Consider the following 27,847-nt stretch of genomic DNA (forward strand, 5'->3'; position numbering starts at 1 on the left):
TTACCTCCCTCCCTCCCTCCCTCCCTCCCTCCCTCCTGCCCCCCTCCCTCCCTCCCTCCCTCCTGCCCCCCTCCCTCCCTCCCTCCTGCCCCCCTCCCTCCCTCCCTCCTGCCCCCCTCACCCCCCTCCTGCCCCCCTCCCCCCTCCTCCTCCTTCGCCTCACCCCTCCTCCTCCTGTCCGCTTTACGACATCACCTTCCCCCCGCGGAACACCTGGTTTGCGACGCGCCGAGCCGCTTTACGGCAACACCTTCTTGGAACACCTCCGCGCGCGGCCCCGCCTACTGGCCGCGAGCGGCGGTGCGGTTTCCAACCGAGGGCCGGCGGCCGCGCCAGGGGTCGGAGCCCGGCCCCCACGGTCCTGAGTGGACCAGAAAGTAACTGAGTACTTGTGTACTCTCTTGGAGTACTTGAGTACTCTACTTTTATCACATTTTTTAATCTAATTATTGTTTTGCATGAATTCAACTAATTTAAATAGATAAATTCCGAGTATAAATTAAATAAAGGAGCTTTAAATTAGCAGCTGCAGCATTTAAATGATTAAAAACTTCATTTAATTAAATTTTTTGATTAACATTATCATTTCATTTACTCAACCCAGTTAATCAATAGATGGATTTATCATTCTAAATTGAACACTTCTACTTCAGATTTATTCATTTTATTACCAATGTATACCTGAAGTTGCAGGGTATTTTAGGCCGTGTTTATGATTGTAATTTATTTATTTCTAAGCCTGCTTATGTGTCAACAGGATTACACAGCGTGTTGGAATGTCATGAAGATTAGGACGCGTGGAAAAATAGGAGCAAATTAATATTAGCGTAAACCCATTATAAAAGCTTGTATGTGTTTTTCACATTTGCATAAATAGAACTCACACCAGAGGTGGATGTTGTAGGACTACAGAAGCCTCTATGGGACAATTAATGTTACCTTTATGGAGCAACTGGCAGCACCAATAAATAAGTAAAATTAAAATAATAATAATAAATAAATAAATAAATAAATAAAAATTAAGAAGAGCAAGAGTTTGTGTTATATCTCAAATAGTTTATGTGTAATAATAGTCAGATTTCAGGTTCCATAGTCCAGGAGTCACATGGTGAGGCTCAGCCAATCAGGGGGCTGCTGGGTTTATGTGAATGATGTCATGATACTTTTTTATTTTGAACCCGGTGAGTTTGGTTTTATTTTAGGTTAATTAAACGTCGGGAAAGTCTTCGTCAAACACGAAGGTGAAGGTTTTGTCCTCGACGGGGACAGAAGTTCATTGACAGTTCAGACCGGGTCAGGGTGGGGGCTTTAACGGGTCCAACGGGGCTATTCTGGTACCTGCCGACGACGATCAGGTTTCCAGCTCAGACGCACCAGGTGCTGCTGGCACCCCAGCGTCCAACACACTGCTGGGGGGTGGGGGGGCAGGATGACATCGGGGTGCAGGTTGGACAAAAACACCCAGAGATTTATTTCATTTGAATTGAATGTCCCACCGGTAGGATGTGAACCTGCCCCCTCCCGTCCTGGAGTCCCACCCCCTCGTCTCTCCAGGCATCTGCTGCCCTGCTGCCTCCCACCTACAGGAGGAAACAGATGCTATTATCAAATGCTAATTGGCTATTGATGTGAATATTGCATCTTAGTGAATTCAAGTCCCTCTATGTGTAGTGAGCCAATCAGCATTCAGCGTTGGCCTTTGAAGAGGTGAGCCCTCGGGCTAAAAGTCTTTTAATCCTTCCTTAGCAGCTTCCTTTGTCCTGCCTCAGGTAGGAATTAACAGTGAGTTTAACTTCTTGATATGCTAACGTTAGCACCTAGATCGAGTTTAAACCAGGATTACAGCAGCTGGAGAGAAAGTTCCGACATTTAATCCGTTGAATTTTGTATATAAGGGTACAAACTGTCCTTATACACAACTATAGACTATATACTATAGACTATAGACTATAGACTGCCCCAAATGTCCGTCCATCCATCCATTGTAATGCACTGGGCAAAGGTTTCTCCAAACCTTTCCACCATTGTCCTATTACTCCTCGGGGGTCCCAGGCCCTAAGCCGGATGAGATATTTACCCCCTCCTGTAAATTCTGGTGATACCCCAGGGTCTCCTTCGACCTCCTGATGTTTTTTGTTGGGGTTGAGACTCCAAAGTCTGGAATCAAGCCCTGTTTTCTGGTTTGAGAAGCCTAAACATCGTGAACCAGGTCCCTGCTGTCCAATGAGATCCATCGATGGACCCAAAACTTGCAAGACTGCCCCAAAACGATAACGAGAGCATCAGCTAACTATTAAACAGTGTCACCGTAAACAACGGCATCCCTTGTCTGCTAGCAAAACCACACTCCGTGATGGACAGACATTTATCTGGAACCTTCAAACAAATCTTTATTGACAACAGGCGGACTGCTCCACGGGGGTCAGCGACCTCTCAACCGGTAGTCCAGCGTTAGACTGGACTACCTGTTCCTCCCAAGGCTAGGTTTTAGCTTGTATGCTAACCTGCTAGTGGAGTCAATGTGTTCTTCTGCTGTTCTCAGTGCAGTGGAGGCTCCGTGGCAAACGGATGAATAATGTAACGTCGCGTCAGGATGAATAATCTGGGCACAAATCACTCTTCTGGACGAGTGGCTGGGGAGTTGATGATGGCGAGTCGTTGCAGGCGGGAGGACATCATTCACCGTGGCTCTCATTAGCGATGCGCCGTGCAGACTCTATGGCTTTATGAATATGAGAAAGTCTCTGCTGGGAAATATTTTCTTTATGACGGAGTTCGTTTGAAGGTTCATTTCAAGCTCCAGTTCAGTTCAACGCAGCGTGGCTTCAAAACCTGACGACGCTCCGTTTTCTGTGACTCTTTTAGAGTAAAAAACAACCAAAACAACCAACAAGCATTTGAAAAGCAGGATTATCGGGTTCGCTATTATCAAAGCACAGTTTTATTGATTGGTTATTGATTGAGACAGTTCGACCAGAGATTCTGGTTTTCATGTGATCCTGTTACCTGAGATAAGAGTGTGTTTGACGGGACAAAGTCTGTCCTTGGACAGGTAAAGCAGGGGTCAGTTGGCTGACCAGTCTCTCAGGTGTGTGTGTGTGTGTGTGTGTGTTTGCTATTCCGCTTGCCTGTGTGGTAACACTCTAAACATTACAGGAAAGCAGGTAAAAGGTAAAGTTAAGACTGATTCAACTAAATAAATAAATGAACAAAATAATGACATTAAAATATTCAATCGAAAATCCAAATCTTTAGCATAATTCCGTGGTTAGCCTGCCAAGAGCAATGCTAGCTTCCTAGCATGAGTTGCCATTATAACAATATAGCTAGTTTTATTTGGAGCAACGGAGTAATCCCAATGCATGTTGCCATGGTAACCCCGATGGAACCATCACCTCCTTTGGCCGGCACCTTATCCGACATTGTTGGTGCTCCTGACTCTTCACTGCCCCCTTGTGGATGTTTTGTTGCGGACATAAAAGATGCGAAGTGAGCAATTTGAAACAAACCAATTTTATATATAATTCATTATTAAACATAATATAAATCATCCCTAATGGAACTTCTTGTTAAAATTACAAAAGTTCTGCGGCTCATTTCATTTTACATTCTTCTTGTTGCATATTGACAATAAATATTTCATCAAATCTTCCAACGCCCATCAGCTCCTCGTTCTCCTCACAATTGACCAGAAATAGACAAACGTAAACCTACAGGTTCACGCGACACACACACACCAACACACACACTGCTCCTGCCGACCTTCCACATGAATCAACACCTCCCTCTGAATGACACCCCCCTCCCCCACCTCAACCTCCTCTCTGGTGCAACATTCATTTCCTGTCCGGGGACCGGCGGCGTCCTGGAGTGGCGGCGGTGATCAATAGGCTCACGTCCCGTTCAGGTGATGTTCCTCGTGATAACCCGCCTGTTTGCTCACTCCCAGCAGGGATAATAGTGAGTCTTTATCGGCCCGTGTAATGACTCACATGTACAGGAGGCTCTGATGTCATTTTATATCATTTCATCTCCAATGGGAACACACACACACACACACGCTGTGTTTGTGTGTGTGTCTGTGTGTGTGTGTGTGTGTGTGTGTGTGTGTTGGTCCTGAGGCGCTGCCTGCTGTTCCAGTCCATACCTGGAGGCTGACCTCATTCCTTACAGGACACATGGATGTCACATGACCACGTCCTGCCCTCCCCCCTTACTGCCCCGCCTCCAACTGCTATACCGCCTCCTGGCTAGTCTCAGATTGGATGCTGCGGTCGTGCACTTCCTGGCACTTCACCGGGGAATGCCACGCCCCTTTTTGTACAATATGGATTTTATTGGACGATTAACGAACAGCTCAATGCAAAATGATTCAAATGTGTTCAGAAGCCCCTCCCATTTCTACCACCTGTTCCTGACTGACGTTACGGTTTAATTCGCCGTTTCTCAAAGAACTCATGTTTTTCAATCGACCTACGACGTTCTATCGCCGGGCGCAGCAGGAGAACGCCATGTTTTTCACGTGTGGTTTCAAATCCCATCAGCAGTGACCTCACTCCTGTCTCAGCCTCAATGCATGATGGGAAAATGGAGCTGCTCTGCGAGCAGAGGGCAAGTCATTGCCGAGACGTCGCCGTGACTCATCCCGGTTGACATTATTGAATATGAATGTCAGACATGCCGCTAATAACTAGAGGACAAAGAGAAAAAAGGGAGAGAAAAAGTCTGCTGGGATAGTAATCAGGAAGTTTCATGGAATTATTCGGAATAACGCGCGGCGGCACAAACACATGATCGGTTTTGTGGTTTTTTTTCCGACTTTGCATCATGTGAGTTTGCAGAAACAGATTTACAGTAGAACTAAACAGAACAGATGAATTTCAAACTGCCATTCATCACCATGCAGGTACCCCCCCCCCTCCATCCTCAGATCAGAAGCACCATCCATCCTCCATCCCTCACTGTTTTGACACTAATTGCACTCTGTGTGGAGATCACGCCGCCGCCCGCTCCTCTTGAAATCCACTCGACAGTCGCTGAAAGGCTTCGTACCGCCGACTGTGTGATAAAAGCCTGATTTAGTATTCAAAACTCTTCATTTTTCCCAAACCTTTCGTCCTCAAACTCTTTCTCACTTCCAGAATTCCTTTTGTCTGGTTTGATTTGAACGCACCGTCAGTGTTGGATGAACTCCTGCTCTGGTTTCCTCCTGAAAAGAACCGTTTGGATACTGAACGACTTTCTGGAATGGATCCAGATCTGAAAACACCAGAACGCTGCTCAATAAATAGAATGTCCGTTTAACCCTTTAAAGCCAAACACATCATATTTGATTCTGTCGGCCTTTCAGGATTTTAAGACTTCATCATCATAAATTTTACATTTTTTTTCTGAAAAACCCGCATTTTCCATGCAAAAAAGTCTGGATTTTGCAAAAATTATACAAATTAAAGCTCATTTATACACATTTTTGTAATTTTTTTATTTCACAAATTTGTCAAAAGGTTCCATTAAGACCTTGTTTTCCAAATATTTGTTTTTTCCGACAATTATTTCCTCTTTCGAGCTTTTGAGGGTTAAGTCTTGCAGGCCCGGTTCATACCTGGATGATGACATCACTGTGTTCCAAATGGAACAACATCAGCCAATGAGAGCATGATCGCTCCAGCCCTTCGGGCTAACATTAGCTAGCCTGATAGCAGCTAACAGAACCCAACAGGACACCCCCTTCAGGTAACTGACCCCCCCAGAGAGTCCGGCATCTCACTTCACACCTGCAGGGCATCTCACCGGTGACACCTAGAACAGGGGAAGTGCATAAAAGATTAAAATATAAATGGAGATCCAGCGAGGCAGAAGGACAAGGTTGTGATAAAAGCATGACAGCGTATTTAATTAGCAGGTAATTGCACATTGATATTATGAATGAAACGGAGCTGGTGTCATCTCACAGCGGCTAAAACCACTGGATGTAACGGGCATATGTAGATGATACCTTTTCCTGCTTGTCCCAAATTCTCGTCTTTGGAATTTGGATTAATCAGTTCTTGTCTCTTTACAACACCATCCTGTCAACGCCTTTAAATCTGATGTTTTAAACTTGTGCTGCTTCTCTCCGTGGTTCATCGAGTTAATCTCAGTCTGTTTTGGGGGCCCAGATCTCACCTGTCGGATCTGGACATCCGTGCCATCCGTCGGCACTGCAACGAGGAAGATGAGGCCCGATGCTCCTCATGATGTTGCTCAACTGCATCCACTGGATGCCTTCTATAATACAGTATCACAAGCCCAACCTTAAGAGCCAGCTCTGAATTGAAACGTAATATAATATTCCTGCAAGACCACACTCAGGGCTGAAACCCAACACCCCTCCCCCTGCATCAGCGGCAGCGTTCAGCTGCAGGTCGGCGCAGAAATGAAGTAGATCTGCATCTGAAGGAGGACGGAGGAGGGAGAACGTTAATGAGGTGATTGGTGTGAACGGTCTGGGTCGTCATCAGCATCCTCTTCATCAGCATCCTCTTCATCAGCATCCTCTTCATCAGCATCCTCTTCATCGGCATTGGAGCGCCGCTCCTGCATTTACAGGAGAATTAATAGAAAGAGACAGCCGTGACCTGCTGAGGAGGGGTGTTGTGGTATGTCGTGTGTGTGTGTGTGTGTGTGTGTGTGTGTGTGTGTGTGTGTGTGTGTGTGTGTGTGTGTGTGTGTGTGTGTGTGTGTGTGTGTGTGTGTGTGTGTGTGTGCTGACCAGCTGCTTTGTTCAGCCATCTGTGGTGTCAAATGTTTGATGTTAGAAGATTCTCATCCTTGTGATGATTTCATATAAAAACACATTTAATCGTATTAAATGTTTAATATATTTAAATTTAATTACATTTTAATCATTTTTATCTTCATGTGAGTTTTAAACTGGGTCTCGACCCATTATGCTGATTCGGATCTGATCATGTGACCATCCACGTCCTTCATCACGCCGTTCAGAGATGACCTCTGCTTCCAGATCGCCGTCTGGATTCTTGACCATTAATTTGTTCTGGTGCTCAATTACCCCCCCCACCCCCAACCCAACACCCCCATCATCACGCCTCACATCATCTGACTCCGCTCCACCGTTCCTCTTCAGATAACGTCTTTAGTCTCATGACGCTCTCAGCTGAATCATTGAAATGTTCAGGCACATCTCAGTCAGCTTCACGCACACACACACACACACACACACACACACACACACACACACACTCCCACCCCCCAGCTGAAGGCCCAGATGATCGCAGCGAATGTAAACTGTAAAGAGATTGTGATGTCTGCAGGAGCGGAGCCTCTGAGATCCGTCCATGTACCTGTCAGCCTGAAATGATGGCCGACTTCCTGTGGGCTGGAAAAACACTAATAGTGTCCAGCTGGGTGTGTGTGTGTGTGTGTGTGTGTGTGTGTGTGTGTGTGTGTGTGTGTGTGTGTGTGTGTGTGTGTGTGTGTGTGTGTGTGTGTGTGTACATGCTTCCAACAGCAGGAAATCTTACACCTACATGAGGTCAGAGGATGACTTGAACACATGTGGATTTTCTGCGATCACCTGGTTTTTTATCAGACACACTTTTCTCTTTGCAGTAATCCCTCGTTTCTCACGGTCAATGCGTTCCAGGAAACACACGCAAAAACTAAGCTCCGCGATATAGCTGGGAACTACTATTTTATTATTTACAGTAATTTAAAAGGTTTATTTACGGTAATTTAACCACTTCTTCTGCTTTCGTGGGTCACCAGTCACTTAAAATGATCCATTTAAGATTGCATAGCTTAAAGTTTTTAAGTATTGGCCGCTTAAAATGATCAAGTTAAGGTTGCTCAACTATATTTAATTGACTTAACTTAATTAATTAATTTAAGGCAATGAGTTTGCATAAATTTTTTAAGTTAATTCAGCATATTTTATTTCACAGTACATCTCAGTTGATTTTGCGTTAGCCGCTACCGCTAACTGCTGTAAGATGTTGATGAAAAAACCTAGAGGATTGTCAGTATTGGGTTGAAACACACCTCTTCACATCCACCAGGAGCATCTTTCACACCCATCACATCTCCTTCAATCCCCAACGTGAACGCCTGCGAGTCGATATCGACTCTACCTGGACCTGCAGCAACGTCCTGGACAATCAACAACCAATGCATCAAACCGGTCGCCGCCATTATCTGCAAATGTGCAGTTTATGCACAAAAAAAACATGCATCTTTTCCTGCATTCTGTCATCGGGATGCAGAAACAATTTAACCCCTGAAACTGAAAGCATGCTGAAGTCATTACTCAGCCTCATGCAGGTAAGACCACAGCACATACTTGAGATATCTGACTAGAGGAATGTGTGTGTGCGTGCGTGTGTGTGTGTGTGTGTGTGTGTGTGCGCAGGTTTCCGTCCTGAGGTGTGTTTTCATGTGTCTCGGCTGCTGCATGGAGGTCCCCGCTCTGAGCCTGTTCCGCATTAAATCCACATGTGTGTGTTTTTCTTTCCAACAGGCGTGTCATACCTGCAGCTCACACACGCACACACACACACACACACACACACACACTCCACCGGCGTGAGGTAAAAACCTGCTGACGATAAAGACGCCAAAGGTTCATTCGTTGCTTTTTTTTTTTTTTTACACGAGTTGACTCATCCCTCGATGCTAAATGTGTTTATTGCAGAAGCATGAAGAAAGAAAGACTCACAGAGGTGAGAAGCGAGTGACGCGAGAACGAGAAAAGTTTTATTAAATGAGCTGAAAGGAAAGGCCTGACTTTACAAAGGTCAAAGGTCCATGTGAGAAAAAGGTAGGAGAGCAGCGTGTTTTGATTAAGCGTGTTCTCTGACGTTCACATGATGTGTGACAGGTAACAGAACACAGTGTTGGGGGAGAACACAGCTATCGTGTCAAGGTTTCCTGATCAAGGCGTTCAGCTTTAAAGTCTTTAGTTAGTTGTTAAGTGATGACATATTTTAAAATTATCGGGGAAATAAAGCGAGAACACAAAATTAGAGTAGATGCTATTAATTCCCTGATCACTGGTACTTTATTTTGAAACAACCTGGATTGTTTTTTTTCTAGCTGTTCTAGTTTTACTGATGATGCTGTTCTCCATAAATGCAAAAAAAAGGAAACATGTTGACATTTGTGTTCTGATGTTCTACACAGAAAAAAATGAGCCGATATTAAATAAATAAATTTAAGATTGAACACGTCAAGAGGAGAGATGGTGAGGATGATGAGGATGGAGCTACCAGGAAAGAGGAAGAACAAAGAGAAGGTGGATGGATGGAGTGAGGAAGACATGAGGACAGTTGGTGTTAGAGAGAGGATGAAGAAGATAGAAGGACATGGAAAAGGATGACACGGGTTTTCAATAAATATTGATCACTGAGAGAATCAAAACAGCTGATCTGGGATCTGTTTTTGAGGACTGGAGTGTTTAAAACCACCTAAAAATAAATTAAATTCCACCACCTATAAATTTAGTCATGCAGCTCATCCACTAGAGGGCAGGATGCGTGAAACAGAGGGCACTCATGAGCGCCTTAAAGTGACGTCATTCATCAGGTGGCTTCGGTGTGGCTAATTTGAGATCATGCTGGAGGTGAATGGATGGGGGGGAGGGGGCTGTAGCTGAATCTGCCCTTCTCATGTGATCGATACTCTTCAGACTGACACACCTTGATGAGACTCCACTCACTGGGGGGCAGGGGGGGGTCCATCTCCATCTCTGACACGCTTAAAGAAATCTGTGATTAAAGAGAAATAACTTTTAAGCTCATAAAAATGGAAGTAAAGACAAAGTGTTGTGTTTGTTTCTGCTGGATGTCAACGAGGCGACGAGGATTCCCTTCCTGATCTGAGTTCTGACATTTCCATGAAACATGTCAAAGTCAGAAGTAGAACCAAAAATATCAACGTTCTCCTGCAGCTGAGGATTCGAACGACCCCTGAACGCCTCACGACTAAATTTAGCCACGGGCCGCATGTCAGCCTCCCCCCCGTCCTCCCCCTTCAACCTCCCCTCAGGCCTTATCTTAATTATTACCAGACCTCTGAGTGCACACACACACACACACACACACACACACACACACACACACACAGCTGATAAAAACAAATACCGGTGTTGTGTTGCAGGCCTTCCTCCTGATCCCCGTCAGGCCCTGTCGCGACTCCATCAGACATACGTGTGCATGTAAACGTCACATCTACTCTACTGGTCTCTACTGGTCTCTGCTGGTCTCTACTTGTCTAAGTAGAGCAGCCAGCAGATAAAGGATTGACTAAAAGAACAAATAAGTTTGTCTTCCAGTGCTGTTGCGCACTAATCAATAATTCATCGTTTCAATCAGTCGATTAGCTCCTCTGTCAAAAAGCTCTGCAGATGTCAGACACATCCTCATAATTGCCGCGGCTCTAAATAAAGACAGAACCCGGTCTGGAAAGTGAAAGAGGACACATTTCATACAGGTCACTAATTATTTACAATCATGGATTTCTTTTAATAAACCTTGAAATGAGTCTGGAGACGGTCGGGAATTAAAAGTCCATGACTGAGCCCTGGACTCATTAATACAAACCAATAACAACTTATTTTCCTCCTATTTTCAAGCAGCCAGAGGGATTAGAACTGACTCTAAAATGGACTTTGGTGTTGGGACGTGAGCTTTGGCTCCTTTAAATGAGGCCCTGATCTTTACAAATTAAAACAGAATTTCTGCCGCAGCAGCTGGAACAACAACCTGACGACACCGGGCACAACACGGGTTCAAGTAGTGCTGAGTGTGAGCTGATGGATCGGTTTGTAGGCTGCAGCAGGTGTGTGTGTGTGTGTGTGTGTGTGTGTGTGTGTGTGTGTGTGTGTGTGTGTGTGTGTGTGTGTGTGTGTGTGTGTGTGTGTGTGTGTGTGTGTGTGTGTGTGTGTGTGTGTGTACGCACTCACACAATAAATGGTTGTCTGGGGTGGATGTTCTGACGCCTCCTGGTGGACAGAAAGGGAATGGCACCAAGGAGGGAGAGGAGGATGAAGAGGATGAAGAGCAGCACCGAGGAGGACATTGTGAACCAACCACGTTCAGATTGAGTTTCTGCTTCCATCACGTGTCTTACCATACGAGAAAAGTTAGTTTTATACATGCGCGCTGATTAAATAGCGCCCCAAGAGGTGAGCGGAGTATTACACCATGAAAACATACATGAACAAACGAACGAGTATAAAATACATGAAGAACAAACAGAACCAGAACAAGAACCGCCACCTGCTCAAATAATAGTGAATGAAAGTAGTGTGTAATAGCAAAATAAATTAAAAGTCTTCGCATTTTATAGATTCACTTTTAGCTTGAAATCAAACCATTTTATTTGGACTGAATATTAATTGACTTCAAAATAAATTAGACCCAAAGTTATTTTAACAATCCAGTGTATTGATCATGTTTTGGTATTGTTAACAGGCCGGTGTCGGAGGACCTCAGGGTTCATAAGCAGATCAGATAAGAGGGCACAAGGCCTGTAAAGACATTTAAAAACCTGTCAAATCCGATCCTGAAGCGGATGGGGAACCAAAGCTAAAGACACCAAACCGTTTAAAAACCTGAGCAAAGAGGTGAAATAAAGCCATGAAACTCAGTTAGGATTGGAATTAAGAGCACATATTTTTTGAATTTTATATTTATTATCTTTGTGTTCTTTTGTTGATGATTTAATTTTTTTTTTTTTTAATTTAAGTAATCTGTAAATACATCAGTGGGTTTGTCAACAAACAGCCGGAGCTGTTTGCTGACGCCACAGAGCCTTATCGGACGTGACGTCACTTTTCTTCCTGGACGGCTTCAGAGTTCCTTTACCAGTAATATTGGAGCATAGCGCCCCCCTGTGGTCAGTCAGCAGCTGGAGGGAGTTACAGTGAACCAAATGAGACCCCTGCTCACGACCTCTTTCCTGTCCCCACGGCCAATCCTGATGATCTCTGGAAACACCAGGAGGCCACAGGGGGGCGCTGGAGATCCACTCTGCACGGAAGAAGCTCAACCTGGGACTGAGGGTTTGATTCTGTAAAGAAGGGGGGTCAAACTCATTTTCACTGAGGACTACATCAACATCAAGGCTGTCCTCGAAGGGCCAGATGTAACTAATAAATGTAACTAAATGTAACTTAAAGTAATGTAAAATAAATGTAACTACTCCTTCATGTTACAAAAACTGAATTTATTACTTTATTCAAGTTACAAACATTACAGTTACACAGAAAACACATGTCTTTGTTTCTCTGTTATAACATAAATCCTTTTAATTTGTCAGGTAATTAAACCCACAATACTCCATCAATCAAGGATCAAACTATCCAAGAGAATAAAAAATAAATAAAGATACAGTATTAATTTTGTTTTTTGTCAAAGTTAAAATGGGCTGAGTTACTGCATTGTGGGAAATGTGGTGTTTGGTCAAAGCTCACTTTTGACATATATTTTTAAACACTCTGACCTTTTATACTCCCGCGGGCCACATAAAATGCCGTAGCAGGCCACATTTGGTCCCCGGGCCTTAAGTTTGAAACATATGCTGTTAAGTAAAACATCACCTACACTAGATTACTGTAGTCCCTTCTAGGAATGTTTTGGGATTATTCGTGGGTCTCGATGCTACAACCACAGAAAGAGAAAAGTTCGGTTCTTACAGTGTGTTCGTAGAACTTCAAAGGTTTACACTTCAAAGTGTTTTTTTCTTTCATTCATCTTCTAAACTGCTTCAGTCCACAGTCGCAGGTCGTTGGTGCAACAGCCTATTCCAGCCGACTGGTGGCGTGAGGTAGGGTACACTCCGGGCACGACGCCAATGCACCAGGGAACCACACGCGCGCACCAACACACCTACGGTCAATTTGGGACCGGCCAATTAATTTTTTTGGAGGTGGGAGGAAGTCGGAGAACCCAGACAGAACTCGCCTGGTCTTTTTTGGCAGTTTCATCAATAATCGTGTCAAAATACAATTGTTTTTCAAGAGAAGTAGAACTTTCAAAATCTGTCAATTATTTTCAGCTCCAATGTAATCAAATATACCTAAAACTGAGTTATAAGAAGAAAAGGACAAAATAATGTTATACAAAAACTTCAAAGCTTTGATCTAATTAATTATTAATACAATTGTTTACATTGGTTGTTATTACAGGAAAGACCCCAATGTTGAATTTCCGCCCTTCATGGATAAACGTCTCTCTGTCGTAAGTGACGTCATCTTCAGTAACAGCGGATTGGATACGCGACACATATTATTTTTAAAAATTATTAATTTATTAATTAATATTTCTGATAAAAGTCAGTCAAAACGATGCTAAAATATAATAAAATATAATAAATAAATTGAATTAATTTAAATTTAATGTTTGTGACGCAGCGGTGATGATGTGGGAGGAGCCACGGACATTGATCGCGCCGCGCATCGACGCGCGCGCTTCACTGCAAGCATGGCGGGCGACAGCGAGACGCTCATCAGGGACCGGGACGAGAACACCAACGTCATTCGACAGCCGTTCCTCATCGGTGTCTCCGGCGGTACCGCCAGCGGAAAGGTGAGGACCGCAGCTCGTTAAGTTGACTTTTGTTCCGGACTGTCACGGTTTGAGCCCCCGGTGAAACCACCGAGACCCGCCGGTAGCGTTGGGGGTTCACTGACCGCGTGGCTTCGGCTGCTCCGTGATTGGCAGCTCTTTCATCGGTCTACCCCTCCAGCCTTCCCCTGGCCCTTTTAGCTTAGCGAAACGTTTCCATTTGCTAGTTTTATTATCGTTTTCTGGTCTTATATTCAAATTACATTAGATTTAGTTTTATTTTAATAGCATGTTTAGCCCCCGCAAATTCCATCACATGCTAGCTGTGCTAGGTGAGCTGAACAATAGCCGGCTGCCAGGGTTTTTTTCACCGTACTATGGTGAAGGTTTATCCCGCCCTTTCTTGTCTCTCATTGGCTGGTTGTTGTCCACGAATGGTTGTGATTGGTTAGCGTGGGGAAAAAAGAGAAGGGTGAACCAATCAGCGGCAAGTTAGGGCGGGTCTTGACTTATCCATAGTGGAATTCTTTAATTCGCCAACCTGCGGGTGTCATCTTTCCTTTGTAAACATTGTGAGCTCGCTACAGCTGTTTCCTGTAATATCCTTATAATGACGTGTAATAGCCTCATAACGACGTTTGATTTGAAGGTTTTACGTTTTAATGTTAACCAAACGTTAAATCTCTTCATGTATTATGATTATCTTAATAACGCGCCAGCGGGATAATGTCAAATAAAGAACAAAAGACTCGAACAGTGTCATAAAATGGCTCTAAATTAATAATAAACATAATGATAACGACAGTGGTGATTCATCAGATGTTGAATTAAATAAAAAAAACATTATTTGATCTGACATGACCTTCTTGGTTAGCATTTTCTTCTATAAATGCGTGGGCTGCGCTAAACGAATAGCACGCTGACCCGAGTGGAATGACACGTGTGTGCTGACGTCATTGGGTGCCTTTGTTATGACTTTCCAGCGGTGACTATGGAAAACGTGTCATGTTTAACTGGAAATGAGCAGCTAAGCGTCTCAGTGGGAGTCCCACCCAACGTTTTTCATTAGGCCCATGTGTTGTTGTTTTTTTAAATTATTGGTCCTTTGGAATAAAAGTTCTAGTTTGCCCCAGACGTGAACACACTGACCTGGGGGAGGATTTGTGCTGCAGAAAGTGTTCCGATGTTGATGCTAGAGGGAGGTAAAGGTGTTCCTAATGCTAGATTACCTCCAAGTACGAGTGGACGTTTGCGTTCAAATCCACGTGTCTGTTCCTGAGTGGGGGCATCACATTGATTGTCCCCTCGTGGACAAAGGCAACCGAGCCTCATGCAGCTGGAGAATTCCCAGTCAGCACTGTGGGTGAGATTTAGTTCAGTTTGTAAGGTCAGTGAGGGCGAACACGGTGGACTGATAAAATAAATGCTGGAGATGGACTGACAGACCGGTGTGGTCTTTCTATCCAGTCCTCAGTATGCGAAAAAATCATGGAGCTCCTGGGCCAGGACAAGATCGACCACCGCCAGCGGAAGGTGGCGATCCTCAGCCAGGACAGCTTCTACAGGGTGCTGACCCCGGAGCAGAAGGCCAAGGCCTCCAAGGGCCAGTTCAACTTCGATCATCCAGGTATGTACAGGCAGAGTTTGTGGGTGCAGCACCTCAAAAACACATATTTGAAAGAAGCAGAGACTTTTTACTTCCTGTCTGGGGTGATTTCCGTACCCCCGCAGTCAGCGAGCCCTTCCCAGAAACAGCTGCTCTAGCATTCGTAGCCTGAACCCAACACCTGTTACTCCAAAGGGATTCTGGGTTACCAGTTGGGCCCTGCGGGGGTCCTCACGTGTCTGTGGACGCACACCAAGCAGGGGTGAAGGGATATAGGACCTCACCATCTGAACATGTTTCCGTCTCGTCCTCAGATGCCTTCGACAATGAGCTGATTATGCAAACACTCCGACGGATTCTGCAGGGGGAGACGGTCCAGATCCCAGTTTATGACTTTGTCACTCATTCCAGGTGAGGTCTGATCAGAAATAACAAAAAAAAAAACACACACCAGGTGTGTGAATGCCGTCGGCGACGTGCGAACGCTTCTTCTTGTGTCGCTCCAGGAAAGACGAGTTTGTGACGGTGTACCCGGCCGACGTGGTTCTGTTCGAGGGCATCCTCATGTTCTACTCGCAGGACATCCGAGAGCTGTTCCAGATGAAGCTGTTCGTCGACACGGACGCCGACACGCGGCTGTCGCGCCGAGGTGCGTCATCGATTCGGCTGAACGGACCTCGGCAGTCGTCGTGTATTAATTCAGAGCGTTTACCACTTCCTGTTTCCTTCTGGGTTTCAGTTCTGAGGGACATCAGCGACCGCGGCAGGGAGCTGGAGCAGGTTCTGGCTCAGTACATCACGTTTGTGAAGCCGGCGTTCGAGGAGTTCTGTTTGCCAGTGAGTGACTCTGTTCAAAACGATCAGTTTTAGTTTGTTTTTAATGCATGTGAAGCAAGAAATACCTCTTAAAATGTAATTTGAGTATTAATGCTCATTTTATACCATCAATTACAAATAAATATAGTAACTAGAGCTTTTACTTCATCTTAACTCCTGCTAGACGAAGAAGTATGCGGATGTGATCATCCCACGGGGAGCAGATAACGTTGGTAAGAACCGCTGCGTTTCTCCTTTTCGGGTGTTTTGTAAAAGGTGAGCATCAGCGTCCTGATTGGCCGCCCTTGGTCTGGCGTAACCGTGTGTGTCTCCTCTCCTCCAGTGGCCATCAACCTGATCGTGCAGCACATCCAGGACATCCTGAACGGCGGCCCGACCAAACGCCACAACGGCTGCACCAACGGCCACAGCGCCCCCCTGCGTCAGCGGCGGCCCTCTGAGTCCAGCAGCCGTCCCCATTGACCTCATCGCACCTCTCTTCATGGGAGAGGGATGTGTGTGTGTGGGTGGGTAGTTGGGTGGGGGAGTCACGCTGTAAATATGCCTGTCGGCATCCACTGTATTTAAGAGAAAAGAAATGCAAAAAAGAATTGCGATGCCTTTATTATAATTATTACTACTGCTCTTATTATTTTCATTGTGGATGTAGAATTTTGGGATTTTTGGTTTTGTGATGAGACCAGGGGGTCGGTCTGATTTCCTCCCACCATGCATTCTGTTTATTTTATGTAAACCCCCCCCCCCCCCGCTGCTCCATGGAAACTCATGCCGCTAATGAATAAAAGAAGGGGAGTCCTTTTTTTGCTTTTTGAAATGTCTGGTAAAACTTGAACCCGGGACGGCGGGAACGACTAAATAAATGTTTGTGTGGGTTCACAATAAGACAAAAAGATGACTTGAAGAAACCACTCCACACTCGTACTGACAATCTGAGGGGTGTTTCCTCTTTGTTTCAGTGTTTCAGGTCTTGTGTTGTTGGTGTAGTTGTGTGTTACGCTAGAGGGTCGTTGACAACACTTAACAACCACAATGATTCTGTGAGTCTGCAGCAGCGCCAATGCTCCAGACAGTTTTACAGTCCTGATGGTCACATGTGGAATGACTTGTCAGGCTAATGAAGCCAAAGGCTTGAAGGTTGAGCTGGAACTCAGTTCACTGTTTAATTTCTTTTAATTTTTTGGGGGGATGCATGTACCCTTCTGTCAAAACTCAACTAGTTGATCCAAAATGGGTTTTTTTTGCTTGTATTGATATGAGGGTGCTCATCCCTGATAAGATTGAGGTATGACATGTATTCTCAGGTTGATAATATACCATTTTAACACTGAAATGCCAGAAAAAATGGGTGTTATAAAGGTGTTGCCTCCAACAGCAATATTAGCTTTCCAAGGTCTATGTGGCTATTAACCACCCAGGCACCACAATGCCTCTGCAAAGTTGCCTCAGGTTATCATGTACAGTAAGTATCCACCATAGAATCCAATTAAAGGCTATAATTTAAAAAAAAAATCTGATTTTTGTACATCGGTGTTGTATTTGTGTGTTGATGCGATTGAATCGTATTGAGATTTGTACTGTATGACTTTATTTGCAATGTCTTATTGGATGAATCCAGACTGAATCAGGTTGATTTGTAAATGGTCAATAAACTGTGAAAGCCAAATTACCTCGTTTTGACCTTTGTCTTTATTTGTGGTGTTTCAGAATGCATGGGTTGAGATTTGCACACATATCGCGAGATTGACGCAACGGGCAAAAGTAGGTCATTCGTGCGCTTCTCGGTGTGGCCACCAGAGGGCGCCTTGGTCGTCATTGTAGATATTCTCGGGTCAGCTTAGTCATGGTCGATCCCTGCGTTGAATGAAGTTATTCTTTATATCTGGAACTCCTTTCCAGCCGTTCAGAACTTATACCCGTTGGATAAGAGGCGAAATGTCTTCAAACTTTTTCTTTAAGTCCAGTTTCCTCCATTCAGCGCAGATCTAATGCTCGTAATTATGCTTCCTTAAAATGCTGACGGATATGTGAGACTTCAAATACATATCATTGTTGTGAATATTAAAAATGAATCGTTTCGCTGTGAATATGTATACAATACGTAATCTGCTGATATTTTCCTGTATTAAATTTAGTAATAAACAATTTGTTGCTCGACTGACTAAGCAACACAACTGCTTTATCATTCACCACGCAAACTATAGTTTACAACTGGATTTCTAAATTACGAGGCCGCCTGAAAGCCTCATCCAAATTGTCAGGAAGCTGTGAGGCTCCAAGATGGTGGTACGTGTCACCGCAGGCGTGTTTCTGCTTCTTTACAGCAGACATACTGAATGTGGACGTTAACTTCTCGCTGTTATATGCATGACAGAAATTTGGGCTCCAGTTTAAAGCCACGCTGGAGAATGTGACCAACGTGAGGCCGCTGGGGGAGGACTTCCGCTGGTTCCTGAAGGTAGGCTAGCCGTGAGGCTAGCATGCTAGTTCACTGATATGCTAATTGTCGTACCCAACCTTTATATATTGTTTACATCCTTTATATTATACCTGCAGTAGATTATATGGAAATGAAATATACATCTGCTATTACTGTCGTTAGTAAATGCTATTGTGATTATTAGTTGATTTAGCTCATTTCTCACTTTTTCCCTTTCTTTAGCTGAAGTGTGGCAACTGTGGTGAAGTCTCAGACAAATGGCAGTATGTTACCTTAGTGGTAAGGACGACAATCAGCTGTGTGTGTCAGATTTGTGCCACACACTGTTTAACCTGATGTTTCGTGACGTGTAGGAGTGTGTCCCGCTGAAGGGAGGCAGAGGCAGCGCCAGCATGGTGCAGAAATGTAAACTCTGCTCCAGGGACAATTCTATTGGTGAGTTAAAACACGTGACCCAGATGGTCTTCATCACATGGGGTTGAAATAAATCTCCACAAGTGTTGACATGTGAATCATTTTTCTTACAGATATCTTGAGAGACACAATCACACCTTATAATGTAAGCAGAGGTTTGTGATGACAGTCAATTGAATGCTACTTCTGTTTCCAGCCATTCACGCTCCGTCTGTCTGTCTGTCTGTCTGTCTCTCGGTGCTGTGTATTTGCTGGGTTGAAGTTCGAGGACAGCGAACGCTTCAAGACAATGGTGCAGTTTGAATGTCGGGGTTTGGAGCCCATTGACTTCCAGCCACAAGTGAGCTTATGACGCATGTAGCATTCATTCACACCTGTAGAACCTGAGTGGCTCTGCCCCAGTCCTTTGTAGCATTCGTGGTTTTCCTCTGTAGGAATTTCCACATGTAAGTGCTGATACTAAGCATGATGACTTGATAGAACACCTTATTAGCGTACCTAAAATTAATTAAATTAACAGTTGTAATCATGAGCAGCTGTACTCCATTTAGGTGAACTTATTTGTTGATGAAAAGGTGGATTATTTCAATTCTTTTTCCAATTTCACCAGGCTGGCTTTGCAGCACAAGGCCCAGATTCTGGGACACCCTTTCTTGAAATCAACCTATTAGAAAAAGTAAGTGCTGTGGGTGAAAAGTTTCCTTCATGATGTTTTGATTAGACTTTATTTATTGCACTCATGTTAAGTTATTTAAATGGTGTTTCACATGTTCATTTCAGGACTGGACGGACTACGATGAGAAAATTGGTGAGTCGGTGGGGATATACGAGGTCACCCACCAGTTCAAGAAGTGTTGACGGCTTCATGCAGTCGGCCTCAGAGATTTAACCATGAACATTACAGCCAAACATCCTCAGGCCTTCTCTTTGGACTCGAAGAACATTTCAGATGCTACGGTGAATGATCAACATAAAGACAGGATTAAAAACACATTGTTTCCATGCATGTGTGGGATTTATCATCAGGTTCAAGACATTTTCCCTTGTTGATTCAATAAAATTGAAAAGTGAACATTTTACATGAACTCTAGTCTTTGAAAATTTTAAGTGCTTTCAGTGGTCAGCAAGCGCACACACACACACACACACACACACACACACACACACACACACACACACACACACACACACACATTAATGGAAAATACAAAAAAAATCTCTTCAGTGACACTACAAAGAGGTTCCACTTGTAAACATTGACGGAGCTGTCACTCTGTTTCATTTTCAATATCTGACTGACTGAACATGCTGTAGATGTATATCAAGTAAACAACAAATATACAAGATATCAGCTTGATGTACTACTTCCAAAAAATAAAAAATATTACTGCAGCTCAACCTCGGCCTATAGTAAAGCATACATCTGCTGTCCTATAGTTAGTACCTGTCTATCTTTGCTGCACAAGGACACGATTTGATAAGATTTCTAACCCAGTTCGAAACATTTTGCTCAAGGGCACTAAAGAGTAAACTCTTTTAAACTCTAAAACATCCAGATGAAATCATTTAATTCAGAGAAAACAAGCCCCTATCTGCAGAGATCGTCTAGTAACGGCTTTGGAATAGAGTGAGGGGTGTTGTTTCTCGCCAGCGCGTGAGACATCCTCTCAGAGATACACGATCTTTGATTCCGGGGTCCCTTCTCCTCTCATACCGCCGCTCGCAGAGCCTCGTCCCGTCCCAGTCCGTCCGGATCAGCCGCCGAACTGAACACAGCAATGGCACCGTTAAAGAAATCGAACCGGGTGTTTGTTATCGGTGTGGGGATGACGAAGGTATTATCATCATTAATAATATTTCTCAGCTGTTTCTGTCTGTAGATGACACCTGTCATACATTTAATCTTGCTGATTTGTGTCTAGCTAGCATTAGCTAAACTCCAAAATGAAGTGAATTAAACTTATTTTACGCAAATATGATTAACTTTTATATATTATTGTTAAAGTGACGTCATAGACGTAAAACCCTCCACTTTGCTCACATTGAAACAAATGTACACGCTGTAAACACCATCTAGCCAGGCTAGCTCCAGCTAGCCTTCCTTTCCCTCGATTGGAGGACAGAGTTCACGGCCGACAGCGGTGCCGTGTGGGTCAAAGGTCATCCCGACAGCAGGCTGTAAACATGGAGAACTCCAGAGCTGTTTGGATCAGAACATCAGGTGTCCTGATTTCACAATCAGGTTACATGGAGACACATGGAGAAATAAAGCTGTACACGCCTGATCATGTTAAGAACTACACAGACATGTTTTACTCATGTGGTTCTGTTCAATTGTCGACAAGATATCTGTTGCAGGATTATGAAGAACTTTTGAAAATGTGTGACTCTGGACTTCATTTACTTTGACAGTGACATTAAATAACTCTCCAGTCTGTTGAATCCCGTTCTTGCCGATCCAGACATGAAAAATGAAAATCTAAATTTGGATTTTGGGGCTCATGTGGATCGAGCTACACTTGAAAAATCACATTCAAGTTGAAATAAATCCAAAAAATCTCGCTCTTCTGTGTTTCAGTTTGACAAACCCGGGGCCAGGGGTGACTGCGATTACCCCGATTTGGCCAAGGAAGCAGGTGTGTGTTTTAAATCAATTATCATTCACGTGACAACATGTCTGAATATCTTCTTCTGATTTATAACAGAATATTTACATCCTCTTTTAGGTGAAAAGGCTCTGGCTGACGCCCGAATCCCTTATTCTGCCATCGAACAAGCCTGTGTGGGATACGTCTATGGTGAGACACGCAGCAGAATGATTTAATCCTCATTATTATGTATTAAATTTAGACTTTCACAATCTCATGTACAATTTAGGGGTTTAAATATGCCTGAAGAAGCAATTCTTTTATTTAGAAATTGCTTTTTCTTCCATATGAAGGCATGTTTTGTGATAAATCACAACCTGTAAGGTTCGGTTACGCTTGACTGAGTTTTTTTATGAGTTGTAAGAAATCACAGAGTTTTAATCCAGCTAATCCCAAATGACCAGTCTCCGTTTTTAAATTTCTTGAACGCACATGTTTTATATTTATGCGTCTTCTGTGGACGTACTCAGTTACAAAAGAAAAATGAAGCGTCTGTGACAGCCTGAAGAAACAGTGAATAAAGACCTCTTTCTCCCCCCTCCCCCCTCCAGGTGACTCCACCTGTGGACAGCGGGCCATCTATCACAGCCTGGGTCTGACCGGGATCCCCATCTTCAACGTCAACAACAACTGCTCCACCGGCTCCACGGCGCTCTTCATGGCACGGCAGTTAGTCCAGGGGGGTGAGTCCAGCGGGACGCTCTGAGCCTCGTCCGGCTTCAGAGGAGACGAGTAATCCCCGGCTGTTCTGCCCCCCCCCCCCCCCAGGTCTCGCCGACTGCGTCCTCGCCCTTGGGTTTGAGAAGATGGAGAGGGGCTCGCTGTCCGCTAAGGTGACCATCTCTTAAAAAAGGCTCGTCGCTAAACGTTTAAACATTCACTCCAGCAGGAACAGGATTCCTGTTGTTGCACCAAAACAAATAAAAACACACTTTTTTAATTTATATCAAAAGATCAAGCAATGGCAAGTAGCGAATTCTATGTCTTAAATTTAAAAAAAAAAAATGTAATTAAATAAATCAGATAAAAAATGAAATAAAATTAGTACAACTAATGTCCCATAGGGGATTATTTGAATATATAGAATAAAAAAATTTTAAAAATTAAAGAGCAACAGGAAAATGAATTTTCTTTCTCTGACCTCTCGTAGTAAAAACTCCCCTAAATTTATCGATATCTGTTATTAAAAGAGAATTCCTGCCCTGACTCAACCTCTGCACTTGCTTCTTTCCAGTTCATGGACCGGACCAACCCGATGGACAAACACATGGAGGTGATGATCAACCGCTACGGCATGACGGCGGCTCCAGCCGCTCCTCAGATGTTCGGGAACGCCGGCAGGGAGCACATGGAAAAATACGGTACCGCCACACGCGTGTGTGTTGGATTAACATCCCAGCGGCGCCGCTCGCATCCTCAATCAGGTTTTTTTTAAAAAATCTTTTTCCAGGAACAAAACCTGAACATTTTGCCAAAATCGCCTGGAAAAACCACAAACATTCCATCAACAACCCGTAAGAGAGAGAGTCTCCTCTAAAACAACACAGACGTTTAGTTTGATTCACGTCTGTGTGTGAACGCGTGTGTCTGATTTTATCCAGGTATTCCCAGTTCCAGGATGAGTACAGTTTGGAGCAGGTGATGAAATCCAGGAAGGTGTTTGAGTTCCTGACTCTGCTGCAGTGCTGGTAGGAGCGTCGCCACGCCGAAGCTCGTCCGATCCCGAGTCCACATTAACATCTGTCCCGTTTTCCTCCCGTCAGCCCCACGTCCGACGGCGCCGGAGCGGCGATCTTGGCCAGCGAGGCCTTCGTCAGGAAGCACCGCCTGGAGGACCAATCGGTGGAGATCGTGGCCCAAGAAATGGTGACGGACCTCGCCTCCACGTTCGACGAGAACAGCTGCATGAAGATGGTAAGGAGATCAGATTCCTGGTTTGTTTCTGGCGTGTTCTGGTTCCGTAGAGTTCAGAGGTGTCCTCTTCCTCCTCCTCTTCCTCCTCAGGTGGGATTCGACATGTCCAAACTCGCCGCCCACAAGTGTTTCGAGGCCGCGGGTTTGAAGCCCGCCGACGTGGACGTGATCGAGCTGCACGACTGCTTCTCGGCCAACGAGCTGATCACGTACGAGGCGCTGGGGCTCTGTCCGGAGGGTGAGGCCACACACACACACACACACACACACACACACACACACACACACACACACACACACACACACACACATCAGAGACGTTCATCATGCCGTATTGATTCTACAGGTAAAGCGGGAGAGCTGATCGACAGGGGGGACAACACCTACGGGGGCAAGTTTGTGGTCAACCCCAGTGGCGGGCTCATCTCTAAAGGACATCCTCTGGGCGCCACTGGTAACCGTCGTTTGGGAAAACACATCCCATAAAACACACACGAGTCACAGAAACGACCGTTCCCCTTCTGACCACCGGGGGGCGTCGGCCTCACGGTGTTTCTGAATCACAGAGTCATCATTTTTTCATTTCCTCCTCCTCCTCCTCTTCCTCAGGTCTGGCCCAGTGTGCAGAGCTGTGCTGGCAGCTGCGGGGGGAGGCGGGCAGGAGGCAGGTCCCGGGGGCAAAGGTGGCTTTGCAGCACAACATCGGCCTGGGCGGGGCCGTGGTCGTCACCCTCTACAGGAAGGGGTTCCCTCTGGAGGCGGGGTGAGGAAACGCTCACGATCTTTCAACGTGTCGTCTGCCCCCCCACCAGGCTGAAACCCCCTGTTCTTTAGCGGGCTACTGTTGCATTGTGGGGGATGTAGTCTTAGCTGGCTGTGACCTGAGCTCTGGTTTTAATGGTAATAAATATCATTCAGGGGGCCACAGATAAATCATTCGAGGGCCGGATCCGGCCCCCGGGCCTTGACTTGAACATTTGTGACCTAGAGCGTAAAAGAAGGGATCAGGGCCGTTCAGATGTCACATGATTGAGACCTCTCCTTGATGACATGAAGCCTCACATCCTCCATCTTCTTGTTTCTTTTTTTCCGGTCCTCCTCCAGATCTCACGTCGGAGCCGTTCCCAGCAGCGCCGCCGGCGGCGGCGGCGGCGGTCCGGAGGGCTTCAAGGTGCATCCCGTCTTCAAAGAGATGGAGAATCGTCTGCAGCAGGTTTGAAGCCTGGAACTCCTGTCTGTGTTTGAGCTGAAGGAATTCTGAAGCCGTCCAATTAAAAGACATCCGTCTCTGTTAGCGCCGCTGATCTGACGTTGAACACTCCAATGGGTGTTCAGAGCTACGGAGGTGGAAATATAATCAATTAACGGAGAATAACGATCTACACAAACCAATATCCTCACCAGGAATTAGTCAGGTGTCAGGTAGATTTGTCCTAATGAAGGAAAACACAGGGGGGGGGTACTTCCTGGAGCTGAATGCTAATAACTACGCGGATGAGTCAGAAGCTGTAACTAATGTGCATTAGTGCTTCACACACACACACACACACACACACACACACACACGCACACACACACACACACACGTCACCACAAACGTATGGAATTCACTTCATGTCTAATTTAAAGCAGCAGGTGCATCATGGGATGACGCTGATCCACTTGTATGTATGCAACGTTTACGGGGGGGGGGCACTTAGATACTTAAAAGCCTGCATGCCCCCCCCCCCACTTCACTCCCTGGATGCTCGAGTGCGTCGATGATCCTGCTGCCCCCTGAATGAGCGTTGGATGCTGCATTCAGAGCAGGAAAACAATGAATCTGCTGTTTCTACTCATTGGATCCGTTTAAACTCCATGACAACCGCTGTCAGACGCTCCGCCTGCAGCAGCGGCGTTTTAATTTGTGAGTGTGTGCGTCCGTCTCACCGAATAAACGGTTTCTAAATGACTTCCCGACTATCCCTGCAGGAAGGAGAGCAGCTGGTCAAACGGATCGGAGGAGTGTTTGCGTTCAAAGTGAAGGACGGGCCGGGGGGCCAGGAGGCCACCTGGGTGGTGGACGTGAAGAACGGGCGAGGCTCCGTCTCCAACGACGCGAGTACGGATCAACAAATAGGTTTTTGTTTTTCCCTCTTGTTATCGGTGGATCGGTCGGGTTCTGGTTCAGGCCCATATCAGACCGACATCGCGGATATTTATCAGGTAGTCATGTGATACGATACACGCGTTCTATTGGCTGACAGCATCCCGGACTTCTGTGAGACACAAAAGTGTGTTAAACAGTCTGTTAGAGTCTTCTTCATCTCGTTTTTGTTCTTTTTCTTCTCCTCCTCCTCCTCCCCCCCTCTTCCTCCCCCCCTCTTCCTCCTCCTCTTCCTCTTCCTCCTCCTCCTCCTCAGGTATGAAGGCTGACTGTACTCTCTCCTTGAGCGACCAGGACCTTCTGGATCTGATGACGGGGAAGCTGAACGCACAAACGGTGTGTAATCACGTTTTAACCTCACACTCACAAATTAACCAATCACAAGCAGAGGGGGGCGGGGCTTCCATAATTCATTCAGATTTTTTTTTTTTCCTATAACCTTGAACAGAATTATGATGTAACTGAATGTTATTAATGAGACTAAAGGTTTCAGGGAATCTAGGTTTATGTAACGGGGTTATCAGGAAATAAAAATTAACGGTGTTACACAACAAATAACTGATTATTAAAATGTTATTAAAAGGCAAAGATGTGATATTAAAAAAGAAATAGAAGTTTGTCGTGGAGGAAAGAATCAGAGTCGAGTTTTGATTCACGTTTAAATTCACATTTCTTCCGCCGCGGGAAACCTATTTCACATGGACAAACAAATTAAAAAAGCGTTGATTGGCTTTTTTAATTGCTTTTTTCTTTTTTTTTTCTTTTTTTTTTGTGCTTTTAATCTCTGAGGACGAAATAAACTCACGCGGGAATTGAAGTCATTTATTCTAAATCGATGAAGAGTCGGCGGTTTCCTTCGTCTTTCAGGCTTTCTTCCAGGGTAAGCTGAAGATCTCGGGGAACATGGGTTTGGCTATGAAGCTGCAGAACCTCCAGGTCGCCCCCGGAAAGGCCAAACTGTGAGATCTGACCCCCCACGCCCACCTCCAGGACCAACGGTTTAGAAAACCTAATCCCTCCAGACGTCTGCTGATCAATGCTGATTGATTACTTTGATGATCTGTCTGATCGTTAGTTATAAATTCAGTTCTGACTGAACAGAGCTGCTCATACAGAATTATTAATATTCCGGTTTCTGCTAAAAAAACAAACAAACAACAACAACGTGCCTCAAATTCTGTCTGAAATATTAACCCCTCGATGACCTTAAACTTCTGATAGAGATGATTTTGTATAGAATATATATCTGTAAATGTGAGAAAATGTTTAATTCTTCGAAATAAATCATTAACTTGTAACTCCTGAGGTTTGTTTTTTTTTCCATAAAAAGCCACCTGGTTGATGTTTCCACCCCCCCCACCCCCACCTGGAAACCATCAGTTAACAAAAGGTCGTAGCCTAAAGTCTTCGTGTCTTGAATACGGATTTCTAGTCGTTGGAACATATTTGTGAATTTTGCATCTTGGCATGAACGTTATTCTAATATTTTCTCTCGTTTTATTTTAAATAGAAGGTTAAAGGTTCAGATCATCCACTTTTCATCACTCAGAAACTTGAATATTTTATCACAAAATCTCCCACAAATTGCTACCAATTAGTGAACCTCTATTCTGTTTCCATGGTAGCGACTCCGTCTCAGTTCCTCGCCTCAAGTCGACTTCAGAAGCTCAGCCTGAGCTGAAATAAGCAACCAGGACTCAGACGCTTCCTAGAGAGCAGAGGGGAAAAAAGCCCATAATGCTTTGGGTCAGGGGTCACCTGGGGGTCTAACTCCAGGGTTCAGAGACGGAACTCATCTCAGGTTTTTATTCACAGAACATTTCCTCCTCTGTTCAACAGTTTATTTCCCTTATGTTACAGATTCATCAGTGAACTTTAGAATGCTTGTTTTTAAGGGTGCGATTTGATGGTGGGGGGTGGGGGGGTGGGAGGGATGTTGGAGTGATCAGTCCTCAGTAAGTCTTCATCTTCATCACATCGTGACGACACTGTCTTCTTAAGTTTGTGTTAAATATGAACATTAAACTGTTTAGAATACCTGTTGGTTGGTTATTTTTTCATGATCAAACCCCCCCACCCCCACCACCCTGTGTTTTTATACAAAGCTCTAACTTGTGACTTTATTTGACCTTTGACCTCACCCCGACTCCAACATTTTCCACGTCCTGCTTTGAGAGAGTCTCCATGAAACTTTTGGACAAATACAAGACGGCGACTCTTGAGCAGACGTGGTGGTAAAAGCTACACGTTTGAAACACACACACACACACACACACACACACA

The 27,847-nt window shown here is 44.8% G+C and overlaps 3 protein-coding genes across 5 annotated transcripts; all 3 read left to right on the forward strand.

The window, feature by feature from the left end:
• Window positions 1-13,457: 13,457 nt before the first annotated feature.
• Window positions 13,458-17,690, forward strand: uck2b (uridine-cytidine kinase 2b). Its single transcript, XM_068341289.1, has 7 exons — window positions 13,458-13,583; window positions 15,030-15,189; window positions 15,483-15,579; window positions 15,675-15,817; window positions 15,908-16,005; window positions 16,169-16,217; window positions 16,328-17,690. Exons 1-7 carry the CDS (start codon window positions 13,479-13,481, stop codon window positions 16,465-16,467), a joined length of 792 nt encoding a protein of 263 aa, XP_068197390.1. The 5' UTR covers window positions 13,458-13,478; the 3' UTR covers window positions 16,468-17,690.
• A 545-nt stretch (window positions 17,691-18,235) lies between these two features.
• czib (CXXC motif containing zinc binding protein) lies at window positions 18,236-19,933 on the forward strand. The gene is made up of 8 exons (XM_068341290.1): window positions 18,236-18,288; window positions 18,377-18,460; window positions 18,665-18,721; window positions 18,796-18,877; window positions 18,970-19,001; window positions 19,119-19,196; window positions 19,467-19,532; window positions 19,637-19,933. Exons 1-8 carry the CDS (start codon window positions 18,283-18,285, stop codon window positions 19,712-19,714), a joined length of 483 nt encoding a protein of 160 aa, XP_068197391.1. The 5' UTR covers window positions 18,236-18,282; the 3' UTR covers window positions 19,715-19,933.
• Window positions 19,934-20,558: 625 nt separating this feature from the next.
• scp2a (sterol carrier protein 2a) lies at window positions 20,559-26,862 on the forward strand. Of its 3 annotated transcripts, none has more exons than XR_011038821.1 (16): window positions 20,559-20,691; window positions 21,435-21,492; window positions 21,583-21,654; window positions 22,056-22,187; window positions 22,273-22,337; window positions 22,739-22,865; window positions 22,955-23,018; window positions 23,106-23,192; window positions 23,268-23,418; window positions 23,509-23,656; window positions 23,765-23,872; window positions 24,028-24,181; window positions 24,523-24,631; window positions 25,390-25,623; window positions 25,821-25,900; window positions 26,432-26,500. XR_011038821.1 is itself a non-coding variant. In XM_068340462.1 (16 exons), the coding sequence occupies exons 1-16, from the start codon at window positions 20,635-20,637 to the stop codon at window positions 26,525-26,527; spliced, it is 1,656 nt and encodes a 551-aa protein (XP_068196563.1). In that variant the 5' UTR covers window positions 20,559-20,634; the 3' UTR covers window positions 26,528-26,862. The 3 variants fall into 3 exon arrangements, 2 of the variants coding, with proteins under 2 accessions (XP_068196563.1, XP_068196564.1); XM_068340462.1 differs by having other exon boundaries at window positions 25,390-25,537; window positions 26,432-26,862; XM_068340463.1 differs by having other exon boundaries at window positions 25,390-25,519; window positions 26,432-26,862.
• Window positions 26,863-27,847: the final 985 nt, after the last annotated feature.

The sequence above is a fragment of the Antennarius striatus genome, chromosome 18 (assembly GCF_040054535.1).
Source record: "Antennarius striatus isolate MH-2024 chromosome 18, ASM4005453v1, whole genome shotgun sequence".
NCBI classification, from domain to species: Eukaryota; Metazoa; Chordata; class Actinopteri; order Lophiiformes; family Antennariidae; genus Antennarius; species Antennarius striatus.